This window comes from Ammospiza caudacuta, chromosome 7, assembly GCF_027887145.1.
Source record: "Ammospiza caudacuta isolate bAmmCau1 chromosome 7, bAmmCau1.pri, whole genome shotgun sequence".
Lineage (NCBI taxonomy): Eukaryota > Metazoa > Chordata > Aves > Passeriformes > Passerellidae > Ammospiza > Ammospiza caudacuta.
Genome location: NC_080599.1, coordinates 43642457 through 43657147, shown reverse-complemented (window position 1 = coordinate 43657147; position 14691 = coordinate 43642457). Strand labels below are relative to the sequence as shown.

Genomic DNA, 14691 nt, shown 5'->3' with positions numbered 1-14691 from the left:
TTGGGCGGCGGCTTTGAACGGGCGGCCGGGCCGCGGCCATGGAGGGGGCGGCGGGCGGGCAGCGGGCGCTGCTCCGGCAGGTCGGTCCTCGGGCTGCGCTCCCTCGGGCTCATCCCCCCCGGTCCCGGCTCTATGCTCCCCGCAGGCGCTGGGCTGGCGGATGGTGTCGGTCCCCGGCCTCCTCACTGTGTCTCCCCTCAGGTTCTGGGGGGTGAGCCCCGCTCCCCTCACCGTGCGCTCCCCTCAGGCGCTGCCCTGGCAGGTCCCGGTCCCCCTCTCGGTCCCTCCCTCCCATTGTAACCGTGCTGGAGCCGGGCTGGCGGGTCCCGGCCCCCCTCCCGGTCCCTCCCTCCCATTGTAACCGTGCTGGAGCCGGGCTGGCGGGTCCCGGCCCCCCTCCCGGTCCCTCCCATTGTCACCGTGCAGGCGCTGGGTTGGCGGGTCCCGGTCCCTCACGCTGTGTCCCCGCAGGTTCTGGGCTGGCGAGTGGCCGCCGCCGTGACCTGGTCCGTGCTGCTGCTGCCCCTCTGCACCGCGGCCTTCATCGTGCTCAGCGGCCTCGACCCGTTCCACCCGGTGCGCTGGATCTCCAGTAGGTGCCCGGCCTCGTCCTCCTGGTTTTGCTCTCTCGTGTTTGTGTTTCTGGCTTTTGGAGTTTTTCCTACACTCTGTTGTTTTGTGTTCAGTCCCACATAACGGGAACTGACGGTGGCATCGTGTTACCCTTATATTTCGAATAGTCTTTGGCCTCTGAAATGTTTCTGTGTTACAGCTGCAGCAGCCACCGTCCACCCTAGGTGGGAATAAGTCTTGCAATTTCATGTGAGTCTATCTCTCACAGAATTTTAAAAAAACCCCAACAGGTTAAGTGCTTTAGTTGTCTGTTCTGAGTCCCTGGACACACTTCCCCTTCCACCCTGTGCAGCTGCTGTTTCCATAAACAGCTTCAGGTGCACTGAATCCTAAGAGAAATTCCTGAAGCAGCCACTGGGAATAACTTCCCCTGAGTGCCTGCAGTGAAAATTGAGAGATGCTTAGCTGGAAGCTCGATGCCTGTGATCACTGAGCTACTCCAGGCAGAGAGAACTGACTTCCTTCCTCCCTTGAAAATAGAAAAGCTCAAAAGAACCACTCTGTAAGAAATTTCTTCTCTTTTTGGTGTGGCTGGATGGCTGCAGCTTTTCTTAAATGAATGGAAATGTGACATTTGAGCCACAGTTTAATGTTTTGGTTTTTTTTTAAAACAAACTTCTGAGTGTTGACTTATAACTAAACCAGTTATAAGGGTGTCAAATAGTTTCTATGAAGTTTAAATTTGCTTTTGTGCAGAAATGTTGTGTAGCTGGGCAGACCTCATGTGGGATTAGAAAGTCCATTGGCCATTACTCCCCTTTAAGCATTTCAGTGGATTATTTTCCATTGCTTGAGTGCTCTTTTCTGTTACTGCGTTGCTTCTGTGTTATTGCAATTTTCTGAACAATAATATTTTTATTTTTTTAGAGTCTTTCAGTGATTTGTATACTTCTTATGTCATCTTTTGTATCTTCCTGATGTCTGTGGTGATAATAGTAATAAGCATCTTCAACGTTGAATTTTATGCAGGTGGGTTGTGTGAATTATTGAACTGTCTTTGATACCTAAATTAAATAGGATGAGCATTTATAATTTAGTGACTGATCCTGACAATGGTGGGGGTTTTCTCTTTTTTATTGTAATGAAAGATTTTATTGGTAAGAAATAAAAATGATTTTTCTGCTTTTATTTACAGTGGTGCCATCAATACCATGCTCTCGATTAGCACTGATAGGAAAAATTATTCACCCTCAGCAAGTGATCCATTCCTTTGTTCATGCTATCATGGGAATGCTGGTTGCTTGGTGTGCTACAGTCATGACAAAAGGGAGGTTCCAGTTTCTTGCTGTGTCCTGCACACCTTCAGAAAGGTAACTCTGTGTGTGTGTGTCAAAGATAAACAAAACTTTTATTGTAAAATGTATTTACTGATAGTTTCTTTCAGAAAGAATCCCAAGAATTTGGGTATTCTCAAAACCCAGCAATTATATGTTGATTTTCTTTATTAACGGACAAAAAATGCTCCCCTTTGTAAATGTTACAATGCAGAGAGAACTGGACCAGAAAAACTACATTTCCAGGATTCTTAAGGGATTCTTTATTCTTGATAAAAAGTTGGTTGTCACTTGAGCTAAGTCCTGGTCTTGTGGTTAATGGTGTATGTTTAATGCATAAATTACAAAAACAGGTGGTGGGATTCCTACTTTAGCAAAAAACTCGCTGAGATATCATCAGATGTACAGATCAGCAAAATCAAACTTCTGATTTGAGTTTTGTAAGGTTTTTGTTTTGAACTCAGAATTGATTCTAAGTTTTCTGTTTTAGCCTAGAAGATGCTGTTCCTCAGATGTGCCTAAATGAGTATCACCTCTTCTTTCTGCTTTCTGGAGCTTTCTTGGGATACAGCTACAGCCTTTTCTTTCTTATTAACAACATGAATTATTTGCCATTTCCAATCATACAGGTGAGAGCTTTAGGCATCTTTGTAAAAAGACATGTATGAGTGAAACAGTGTTCAGAAAAGCCTGGATAATTTATGAGTGTGGCAGCAGGAGCTGCCTGTGTGCAGCTGCTGTCACTGATAGATGAAGTGTACACCCAGCTTTAAATGCCAGCAGTGTTCATCCTGCTCCTGCTGCTCAGCTCCTTTTAAATGAACACAGAAATTGGGATTCTGTGACTCTTTAACATTTACCCTACACCCTCTGATGCCTGTTCAAAGCTGGCTGAGGTGGCAGGTGAGCTACAGGAAAAAGACAATGTGCACAAACTGGGTATGAATTTCAGGAACTGACAACAAGGGTCACCTAAAAGCTGAAAATCTTGACAGTTAATAAAAAACCCCTTCAGTTCAAGTCTAAATAACACATTAAATCTGGCTTAGAGCTCAACATCCAAAGTTTTTTGTGTGTGTAGCACTATGGAAACTGAAATTCCATTAATTCCTCTGGAGGAGTCCTGCAGAAATCTGTACCAGTGTGAAGCATCACCTTAAAAATGTTTCTGTTGCTGCAGCCTCACAGCAGCCATTAACATTAACTTTGCCTGATTCCCAGAGTGACACAGTCCAAACCATTTGGCAAGAGATGTCTTTAACCAAGGTTGGTTGTGTTATAGTGGAAAATGTGTGCTGCATTTTCCTGACCATTCATCAGCAAACCAAACAGCATTTTGGCAGTGCTGTAGTTAGAATATTTAGAAAAAAATCTATTTCAATATTGTTAATTCTCTTTTTTTTTTTTTTTTTTTTTTTTTTTTTTTTTTTTTTTGTTGTTGTTGTCTCTTTGGGTTTTCTGTTTGGTTTTGGTTTTTTCCCCTTTTTTCTTTTTTTTTTTTTTTTCCTTAATGCAAGCTAGTAAAACAAAAAATCACTTTGGTTGCATTTGCATAGTTTCAGTTGTCATCTGGGTTACTTCAATCATTTGGAAACACATATAGTTTATTTATTTGGAGGAAAGCATCAGTGTTACATTGGTTTTGCTGCTTGGAGGATTACTGACTCTGGAAGTCAGGCTTGTCTAAATTTTCCCTACATTTTAATTGAACTTTTACAATGTAAATGAAATCTAGTATATTAAATATGCCCCTTTTTTTCCCCCTTTATTTTGCATTAGACAGGGATATTTTGGTTTGTTCCCTTGTGTATTGAGTCAGTCTACCCCATTCTTCATTTTCACTGCTACAAGAAGGAAACAAGATAAGAACTAGAAATTATTATAAAATGTCAGGAAAGATTGGGACCTTAATAAATGTAACACCTGGAATGACCTTAAATTAAGTTTTTAATTGATCTAGACTTCAGGCTTTCAAGTACCTTGTTGTTTTTTGTTGTATTATTTTTATTAACTGTCTCATTGCTTAGTTCTGCATGTGGAATACTAAACTATTTATTTTGTTTGGTTTTAGCAATACAAGTATTTACGTTTCAGAAGATCTTTGCCTCTCCTGATAAAACACAGTTGTGTGGAATCACTGTATTTTGTTAGAAACTTCTGTGTCACATATTACTTTTTTGGTAAGGGTTCCTGAAATTCTTTTATTTTTTTAATTTATAATTCCTGTGTTTGAAAACTTTGATCCATCAGGCTTTGGACTGCTGCCTCCATTGCCTGGTAGTGGAGCTGTGGTGTCCCAGAGCTGAGCCTGGCATCCAGCAGTGGGCAGGACTCCCCTGTAATGTGTAATGTTGCTGAACCATCCCATTTTTTAGGCAAAGATCAGCCCTTTGGCTTTGCTCTCAGGTATATTATTTGGATATATTTATATATATCTCAGGTATATTATTTGGAGGGAGGCAGGATGGCTCCCTCCCATGTGAAAATGCAGTTTGGTCTGTGGTAAACAAAATCTGTGTTGATGAAGATGATTGCACTGGACTTTGTAAAAAAAATCAGGAATTCTTTGTTAGGGTTGTAATTATCCTCCTAAGTGTTGTCAAAATATTCAAGAACTATTATCCCTTTATTTACATCAGGGGATAAATTAGAAGTATGGTGCTTCTGTATCAGATTCCATTAAGTCTTTAAAAGCACTTTGCTGCTGCCTGGGCTATATGAAAATTAATATTAAATTACTATTAACCCTCTTTTGTTAGTAAGGAAACACAATTAACTCACTGCTGAGAAGCAGCAATAAAAGAGGAGGTCTGCATCTCTCAGTGTACAGCTGCTAGCCTGAAGCCTTTTTTCATTCTCTTTTTTGTGTTTCTTGAAACACAATAACCCCAAAGGCAGATTGTTTCCTTGTCCATGTGAGTTAGAAGACTAGTCTCTTGTCTCTGCATAAATTCTATTTTTGTCTTCTTTTTTTTGGCCTACTGTGTGTGTGTTTTGTAGTGTTGTATTTGTTTCAGAGTTTCTTTTTGAACCCCTAGGTTACATCCCAAAGGTTTGGATATGTACCACGATGGGCCTTCATACAGACAGGTAGGAGGACATTGTGCTGGAAATTTGGAATATTCTAGAGAGGTTCCTTTGCTGAGGAAGTGCAGCCTGGCAGCAGGACTTTGCCTCCCCACACAGAATGTGGGGAGCTCTGGCCTTTTCTGAAATGAATCCTAAAGGAACCAGCATCCCCTTGTAAGAACCATCTTGTCATTAAGATAGTAATTACGAAATCACATTTTATTTTTTTTTTCTGTTAGTGTTTAAAGTATTAGAAAGGGTAAACACTCCAGATTGCATCTATGAGTTTTATCTGATTTTCTATGGTGGTTTTTTTGGGGGGGAGTGAGGGCAGGGGGAATATCCTTATTTTATAATGACTATTGTCAGTTTTAAAATAAGGAACCAGGAGTCTTAATATGTTAATTGGCTAAAACTGTAGTCATGATTAATTCATCTTTATTTTCCCTAATTTCATTAATTATTCTTAATAAGAATACTAAAATACTATATCCTCTTGGTTATTTTATCTGCAGTAAATTACATCCTCTGGACACTCTGAGTGGCTTATTGGATCTCTCCTTGTTTTACCATACCTGGCTGAGTGGTGTGTTCCTCCTGATGACCTGGTACATTGCTTGGCTGCTCTTCAAAATCTATGCCACAGAGGTCAGTACTTGTGACAGTGCTCCAGTTACATCATCAGTGTGACACAGATAATTCTTTCATCTCAAAAGCAGTTCTGCTAGGAAATGACTCATAATTCTTGAATTTTCACAGCATGCACTACAGATAGTAGCTGATAACTGAATAGTCAAGAGAGGCCTGGCATTAATTGACTTTTCCCTTCTTCTCATAGAAAGACCTGTGCTCCTTACAAAATTCATGTTTTGTTCCTCTTACTCCTCTGCTTCTGTTTCCAGATATTTCCTTGGAGAGGAAAAAATTGTTCCTCTAACTTGATTTAATTTTTTTTAAATTTAAAAAAAAGAGACTCTTGGTAAAAGAGAAAAAAAAGTGAGGTTTAAATCCTGAGTCAATGTATTGATGCAAATTACTCATGGAATGAAATGGCAAAAACAGTGCTGCTGGGGTGTTTAATTAGCTTTAATTAGAAAGGTGTAGTTGTTGTGACTACATTGAGAAAAGATCAACAATGAGTCAAGCATGACAACAGCTCTGAGGTGTGAGCAACCTGTCTCAAAGGATAATAACAAGCACCAGTGAACACCTTGTCAACATCTCTAATTACTGTACTGCTTGTAAAACTGTGGAAGACAAAAGAAATCATCCATCTGTGAAAGTATAAAATGGACTTTGCCCTTTTGGCTGATGAAAAAAAATTGTTTATCCGCGTGGTTTTGTTTTTCTTAATTAGCTAAATAACTTCCAAAGTTGCTTTTAAATATTTGCATAGTGTTAACTGAAAATTCAGGAAATTGTGACATTAGCCACATGAGCACATTAATTTGAAGATATCTGGATTTTCTAAGATTTTTCAATTTTAAATGAAAGGAGTAAACTCTTTTTGTTTCTATGTTAGAAATTCCAGGCCAGTTTACTGCTCTTTCATAAGATTTTCTTGTGCTTTCCTCTGTATAACATAAATTTTGATGTTTTTATTTAGAGCCATCATTTTCCCATTCAACCAACATTTGCTCAGGAAACAGACCAGTGCCTGCCTAAAATCTTGAACAGCAATCCTCCCCTCCTTGTAAAGGTAATTGAACTCCTGCCTCTCCCTGTCAGGTGTGTTCTGAAAAGGTGTTTTTCAGAGCACCAAGATACCTGGTATCTTCCAGGTACCACTTCTGGTCACTGAGGTGTTAGTTCCTTGAGAAGCTGCCTCAGAGCACTCCCAGGCCATTGCATTTAAAGGTGAAAATTTGTTTAGTGGTGACATCTGCTGGTGCTCACCATGCTGTTACTGTTAGCTGAAGACTCATTGTGTTAGAGGTAAGATCTGTGTGCAGCAGAAGTCTCATGGTGTACTGATGCAAAACCAGCAGCTTAGTGGCATTCAGGTTTTTGTAACTCAGCTTTGAGTCTTATGACATAAGCAGGTGTTTTCTTAAACCTTTGTACTCTCAATATCTTGTCCCTGCAACATATATTTGAGAACACGTGTGTGTTCTGTCTTGAAATTGAAAATATTAAATATTTCTATATATATGAAATATAAATATTTCATATTTAGGTTGGAAGTTGGCTTTCTTTTTTTATAAAAGGCAATAGTAAAAAGCTACTTAAAACCTGTGAGTAAAGAAGAATAATTTTGGACTATGGTAAACATTTATAGTACTTACTGATTATAACACTTAGAAATTGGAGAACTCATTTAAGAGGTGTTATGTAAATAAAGATAAGAATATTCTCTTGCACATGTAAATTCTACCTTTACTGATTTTACAGATTTCTGATAAGGCTGGAGATACAATAGGCTGCAATAACTTTTTAAGCTTTGCTGCATTATCTGAGGATAGGTGGGGAAGAGTTGAGCACAAACAATTAAAGGAACAGGAAATCTAATACATGATCTCAGATATCATTAAAATGTCCAATTTATAATAGAGTTTTGAATATTGTGAGAAATCTGGTTTATTTTTAGTTTGGCACATGAATTGCTTAATCACAACAAAAAGCAGTGATAGGTTGGTCCCATAAGGCACTGACCCTAAAACTGTAGTTGAGTTCTAGTTTGCAAAAACAGTTATTTTCTTAGACTTTTTAGTGTCTTAATATCTTTCTGCCTAACCTATTAGAATAAAACAAGTGTTAGATCTTCTTGAACTCCTGAGAATTGATCTATTACTAAAGCTTTTAATAGTTCTGCAGCCCCATCCAGGGTGATTTTGGGGATTTGCCTCCATTCTCTTTGTGTTACATGACTGGTTTTAGCCAGTGTGAACTCATTCTTTGGTAGAAATTGATTTTGTATGGATAACTACATATTTTTAAAGCAAATACAGTGGATTTTGCATGCACTAAAATATTTTCCTTTCTTTGCAGTTTTTAGCCTTACAAGATTTGATGTTACTTGCTCAGTATTCTCCTGTTCGACGACAGGAAGTCTTCAGCCTCAGTCAGCCAGGTAATTATAAAAATTATTCTGTGTTGATTCCTTTTTTTTAAATCATTAGTCAAACATTCTTAGAAATTATGTAGTGTTGTAAGGTATGCTGTATAAGCTTCTTCCCTGTGGTGCCTTTTCCAAAAGGCTGCTTAATTATTTTATATTCATATTGTTTCATCTGCTAAACTCAACCAGTTGTGATGTCTGTTGGATTTAATGACAGCTAGGAGGAAACACAGGTTTAGGATTTTGAAAGCAGGGCCCACTTCACAGCACCAGTGAGACAGTCTAGACTGGATAACCTAAGAGATGTGTATGGAAGCTGAATGTTGAGGTGTGAGGGGAAATCAGGAACAAATTCTGAGTCACCATTGCAGCTGTGAGAGCAATCACTGGCTGGAACTTCAGTTAGTGCACAGTCCTTTTGCTGTACTCAGATATGGCAGAGGGGGTCAATTAAAACTGCTTAGAAGCCCTCAGAAACTTTTTGTAGCACCTTATCAGGAATTGTAGTGTTTGTACTGCTTCACAACTGTGTTAACATCACCAGTGGTATTTGTTCATTTTAGCTGTTCAGTGATTTCAGATCTGATGGGCTGAACTGCCTGTGTTGCCTGCTTGCTTAGCAGGTTTCACTGAGCTCTTTTTAGAGCTATGCATTGAATCTGTCCATGTTTTCATCTCTCTCAGCACAAACAAGCTGTCACAGTGGAAATGCCCTGTGGTGTTTCAGAAGCAGAGTGGCACTGTGACAGCGAGGCTCCTGCTGAGAGCACACGGGCACTGTCAGAGGGATGCAGGGAGGAGCAGCTGGGTTAAACTCTGCTCTTTGTGTGCCCTGCCAGGTGGGCACCCACACAACTGGACTGCAATATCCCGGGAGTGCTTGAGTCTCCTCAGTGACCTGACCCAGAGGCTGATTGCACAGCAGGAAGCAGCAGCAGCAAATGGGAGAGCAAAGCCACCAGTGGGAGAGCTGAAAGTGCCTCCTCAGACTCCAGGTATGTGAGGAAGTGCTCATAAAGGTTTGTAAAGCATGAAGGTACCAATAGATACCTTAGTCTCAATTAAATTTTATGAGGAAAGCGAGGGATTTCTGCAAATAAATACACACAAAAAGATCCTCCCCCAATTAATCTTAGGTATTTGTGTTGAAGTAATCCCAAAATAGCTAGAAAACTTGCAGTTGTCATGTTTACTCAGTTTGTTTACTTGCATGCTATTATGTTCAATACAGTATTTTTTCCATACTTGCATGAATAAAAAAAGTCTGATTATCACAGTTTCAGTAAGTTCAACACAGCACAGGGAGAATTTAAGTCTTGCCAAGAGATGCTCTGGAATTTGCATAACTGCTCTTATGATCGGTTTAAGATGGTAAAATTAGGTTCTGTTTATGTTTGTGTGATTCACTAATATCACTGTAGAGTGGGGAAAGCCCAGTCTGACTCCTGAGCTGTGAGCAGCCTCCAGGCATTTTGGGTGTTTTACATGCCAGGCTTGGGCATCATTCCTGGCAGCACAGCTGTGTTAGCACGAGGCTGCCAGGTAATGGAATCCCTTAGCAGGCAGTGCCCTGGCAACAGCAGGCACTCTTGGTGTGCCACAGGTGAATTTCTTCTCGTGCTGCTGATCCTTGGATTTGCAGACAGACATGCCTTTTCTTACAGGCCAATCAGAATGACTTTTCATTCTTCTATGGACAGCCTTTTTTCTAGTGCTTAATGCTAAGTGCCCACCTTATGGGCATAGATATCAGGGTGTTGTAATGTTGGCTAGCAGGAGTAAAATAAATAAATCCATAAAATTTATTTAAATTTATCTAAATTTATTTTTACATTTATATTTTGTATTTATTTTCTCATCACATGCTGGTTTTAAGCCGATGAAAACTTGAACTTTGAAAATGCTCCGTGCTTATGTTGATGTGTACTTTGCAAGACCAGAGTGCTAACCATGTCCTTTTGTACTAGCTCGGTACAGAAATTCTTGAAATAGCAATCAAATAACAAACCCATCTCCTGTGTCACTGTGCCAGCCTGCTGTCCTCATGCAGTGTGTTCTTTGTCCCTAGGAGCTGCTGGGATAGAAGACACATCATTCCAGTCACAGAGGTCCAACATTGTTCTCAGAGCCTCCATGTCTCCCCTGGTTAAGCCATCCCTGATGCCTGTGAAGACGTCTCCTGGCTCTGATGTTGGTTCACCTTTCAGCTCTCCTGCTTTAAGTTACAAGATGGGAGCTGTGGATGTGAAGTCTCCTTGGCATGGAACAGTCCAAAGTCCCCATGTCACGAGGAGGGGACCAAAGCTGTGGACGTCGGTTTCAGGTAGAGATTCTTCCACAGCACTTGAGTTCAGAGCCATAAGTGTGTAGTGGCCTTGTCAGTGGAGAACTGCATTGTGAGGATTAAGGTGACAGCAACCAGTTTTTCTGAAAATGCTGTATTTTTTTTTCTTGCAGATCAGCAAATGAATGGTTCCCACCATGAACCCTCCCCAGTGCTCTCTGCTGCAAGAACTGGGAGTGAGGCAGTGCAGCCAAAATTTATTTACACATGGCTTCAGAACAAGCAAGAACAGGTGGAGTAAAATTTCAGTGCATAGGGGGTGCAGCTTAGATGATACCTCTCTGGAAGAATTTTCCATTTTATGGAATGAATACTTCCTTCTCTACTTAGCTTATATACCACAAATCCTTCACTCCCAATGCCTTTTTGCTGTGTGAAGGTGGTAGGGTAGAGAAGGACCAACTGTGCATGCCTTAAATAAATGCAGATGACATGTTTAATCTTTTGTTTCTTTTCAGATAAAAAACTTCTTGTCCAAACGTGCATTGATAATGTATTTCTTCAGCAAGGTAAGGGTTGTCCTGTGTTTGGGACACAAGTAATGGCTTTAAATCCTGTATTTTCATCTAAAGCTTTCCATAAGTACAGCTACTTCCTTGCTGTGGTTTCACAGCAGGATTGTCCCATACCAGAAAATAAGAATTACAATGTTTTTTTAAAGTAATCTGATTAGAAACTCTATTTTACTTAAAGTGTTCTTAGCCCTTGAAAACTAGCTAGTATATCCTCTTTTTTTCCTTCCTCACTTACAGCTGTAGCATTGTGGGTAGCTTCTGTCCAAAAGTAATTCTACTTCAGATCAGATTTTTCTGGCTATTTCCCAAGATCTGTTGGCCTTGCAGGTCTGTTCTGAAAGCTGCAAGTTTGGCAATATTATTTATAAAGTTCACTCACAGCACTTTGGTTTCTTTCTCAGCACCCAGAAGCCTCCATCCAGGCTGTTTTCTGTGATGCCCAAATGCACATCTGGGCTTTGGAAGGTAAGTGCTTTCCAGGTGATCCACTCTGCTGGTTCATGGAAAACTCTCAGGGCTCTGTGCTTTATAAATGTACCAATAAAAATATGTGAAATGCTTTTGATAAAAACACAACTGCATTTCAGACACCAACATGACTAAAGTGTAATTCACTTGTTAGTTTTGAGATCCCATGTGAGATCTCTTACTTTATGTTCTGTACAGATTCCTAAACTTGATTTCTGGTGCTTCTCTCTCATGTGAACCCATGTATCACTTTTACATTTTTTCTAGTGACAGATTTATGATGCCTTTTTACAACAGCTTTTCTGACTAAAGGCTCTGGGTCTGTGTTTATCAGAGAGCTGAGGGAGGCTCTCAGATAATAACTTAGCAAATAAACAAAAGGATGGTTTGCAGAGAATTAGAGGAACAATGACAGTATGAAATTACATTTTGGATTTTTATTGTTTCTTTCAAAGTTGTGAGTAAATACTGATATTGACAGAATCTTCCATTACATTTGACTGTGCAAAGTTGATCATTTTCCTTGGTGATGTGTTTTATGGGCCAGTGTGCCATGCTGTGTCAGATTGAAGGTGATGGCTTGGGATGTAGAGAGTCTGGAGATGGGAATCACACATAATTTTTATATAATCTCTCTTGCTTTACCAACCTCAAGCTATTATACATCTGTCAAATCAGTGAGTGGTCCAGAGCTGAGGTGACTTTCAGCTGACAGCAGCAAGTCTGGAGGTATTTCCAGCACATTGGTGGAATCTTCAGGCAACACCATAAACTTTGAGACTGAATTCTCACCTTTTGAAGCATTAATTACAACAAATTTATTGTTTTTAAAGGTCTGTCTCACTTGGTAGCAGCCTCCTTCACTGAAGATCAGTTTGGAGTTGTCCAAACTACACTGCCAGCTATCCTGAACACGCTACTGACTCTTCAGGAGGTAAAACTTAACTTTTCCTTGCTGCAAGGCAAGTTCAGGAGAGGAGGAGGAGGAGTCCTGTTGATTTTACATAATAACCTTGCTGACTAGTCATAACATTGAAGTTGCTGCCACTAAAACAGCTCTTCTGCAGTTAATCTAACCAAAACAGCTGGTTGCCACTATGTACACTATGAAACAGCTGAATAAAAACCCTTTTGGTTTTTAAAAATGTGGGAGAAAATATGCAATGTTTAATTTTAAAGAAATGCTACTGTGTGCTCAGTTGAAGAGTTTATTTCAGGGATGCAGCAATTCTAATACAATATCTTTTGCAGAGTTAGAACTTAATCTTTATTTATTGCACACAATTCCTGGTGCAACGTGGAGCACTTGGAGACATTGCAAATCTCAAGAGATAAAATCTGTGTCTCTGCTAATAGAGAGACACTACTCTCAAATTACTGATGTTTGTGTAATGTGTTTTAAAAAATCCAGATTTATTTCCAAGGCTATCCATGTCCTATTAACATAACCATTTCACACTGCCCTAATGGAGGTTCTTGGAAAGAATTTAGAGGTTATTAAAGTTCTTCAGTGTAAGTCATCTATTCCAAGAAAAGGCACCAGGGGGAAAGAAAGCCAATGCCCTTGTTTGTGAAAGAAACAAGTCATAATACAGGACAGAACTGTGCTTCTGCAGCATGTGATGTTCTTAGCCTAAGACTCAGAAACAGAGAATCTAATTTCACAGAACTTGATTCTGTGTTCCTGTTGATGGCTGGGAAATGCTGTCTCCAAAACATTTTTGTGTGTCTTGGTGGAATTTCTGAACTCACACTTTGTTTTTGCTTTATTTGACACAAACATGTCTCTAGTTACATGAAATTATGAATTCATTATGAAAGAATTGAACAGATGACAGGAATCTGTTTTTCTCATCAGGTCGTAGACAGACATTTCAAACTGCCACATGTTTCTAGCAAACCTCCCCGGATTTCAGGGAGCCTGGTGGACACATCCTACAAAACACTAAGATTTGCACTTAGAGCCTCTCTGAAAACAGCTCTCTACAGGATAACTACTGTCTTTGGAGAACACTTGAAGTAAGAACTTCCTCATGATTGCTTCCTTGTTAAATTTAGTTTAATTCATGTTATTGTAGGACCTGTGAAAAATCTAGATTTAGGTAAAAAAATCCCTTCTGCTCATTATTATTATGTGGTATTTTAGGGTTTTTTTTGATTTGTGGAACCTTAAAAAGTTCCTGTGTAGATACATGGTCCCCCTTCAAATTTATTATTCATAGATTTCTGGGCAATTTTTCTTAGTGACTTTTCATGAACTCTTTAGAAGCAGTTCATGAATACCACTTGTTTAATAAATCTGAGCTGCTGAAAAGAAGATAAATCAACTAGAGGCAATTGTTCTGCAGGGAGAAAATCCTATGAGGGGTCCAAATAATGAAATTCCATTGCTGCCTGGTTGTCCAACAGCTCTTCTCAGCCACTCTCCCAGCAGGCAAATTTCCATACTTGGCCTTAGAATATGTGGGACTGAAACTTCCTGTAGTATCTGCCCATCTCTCCCTCTGGGGATGAAATGTCCCTCAGTTTAGAAGTGCTCAGTATACAGGAGGGATCATTTCAGGAGATTCTTTCTTACCTAAATCATCCTTGCAAGTGAACCACTTGCTGTTTAGAGGTAAGGAAATGGTCAAGGTTTCCTGGTATAGGTATTTTTTAGAAGCTATTGAGGATAAGAATTGACAGTTTCAAGGGTTAATATGCTTCTTTGTTGTGGAACATAGATGGTTTTTCATAAAATTTAGCTTCAGTGTAATTGATTTCAATGTACACTCAATTTTGGCATGAGACTTTAATTTTGTGCTGTATTACTTCTAATGTAAAATGTTCTGCATTTGTTTCTAGTGCTGTACAAGTGTCTACAGAACATAAGAAAAGACTTCAGCAATTCCTGGACTACAAAGAATAAATTTTGATGCAGCTATGGTTGGTTTTTTCAAGACTCTTGCTAAGAAGAAAGTGGGACTAATGAGGCTTTTTACATTGGCTTTTTGGAAAAGCATATGGAAGTATAAGAGTTGCAGAACAAAACTTTTAGAACTGTAGAAGAGTTCTGATGGCTTTGGATCATTTTTTGTATAATAAAACTTGTAAAATTCATCTTGCCTTCTTTTAATATCACTTACAAATGAGAAAGTGCCAGTTCTTCTTTCTAGGTAAGACTATGACATTTAAGATTGCCAGAGTTATTTTGACACTCACATCTTCCATTATTTTTCACACTGTGTTTTTTCCCTACTCTCTTCTGTTAAGGGCTGAGGAGAGATTCACGTAGATACTTAGTGCTTAAGTGCTTCATAAATTTAGTTGATAACACTTTAAGATCAAGAG

The 14691-nt window shown here is 39.5% G+C and overlaps 1 protein-coding gene across 3 annotated transcripts; it reads left to right on the top strand.

Moving 5' to 3' along the window:
• The first annotated feature begins 1 nt into the window (after nt 1).
• NDC1 (NDC1 transmembrane nucleoporin) lies at nt 2–14460 on the top strand. 3 transcript variants are annotated; one of them, XM_058808675.1, is made up of 18 exons: nt 2–80; nt 472–592; nt 1501–1602; nt 1769–1943; nt 2398–2536; nt 3979–4087; nt 4946–4997; nt 5492–5624; nt 6583–6675; nt 7965–8046; nt 8874–9029; nt 10103–10357; nt 10492–10610; nt 10837–10887; nt 11295–11358; nt 12195–12295; nt 13220–13380; nt 14206–14460. In XM_058808675.1, the coding sequence occupies exons 1-18, from the start codon at nt 39–41 to the stop codon at nt 14267–14269; spliced, it is 2019 nt and encodes a 672-aa protein (XP_058664658.1). In that variant the 5' UTR covers nt 2–38; the 3' UTR covers nt 14270–14460. The 3 variants fall into 3 exon arrangements, with proteins under 3 accessions (XP_058664658.1, XP_058664655.1, XP_058664654.1); XM_058808672.1 differs by lacking the exon at nt 2–80 and having other exon boundaries at nt 1503–1602; XM_058808671.1 differs by lacking the exons at nt 2–80; nt 472–592 and adding an exon at nt 1002–1135.
• Nucleotides 14461–14691: the final 231 nt, after the last annotated feature.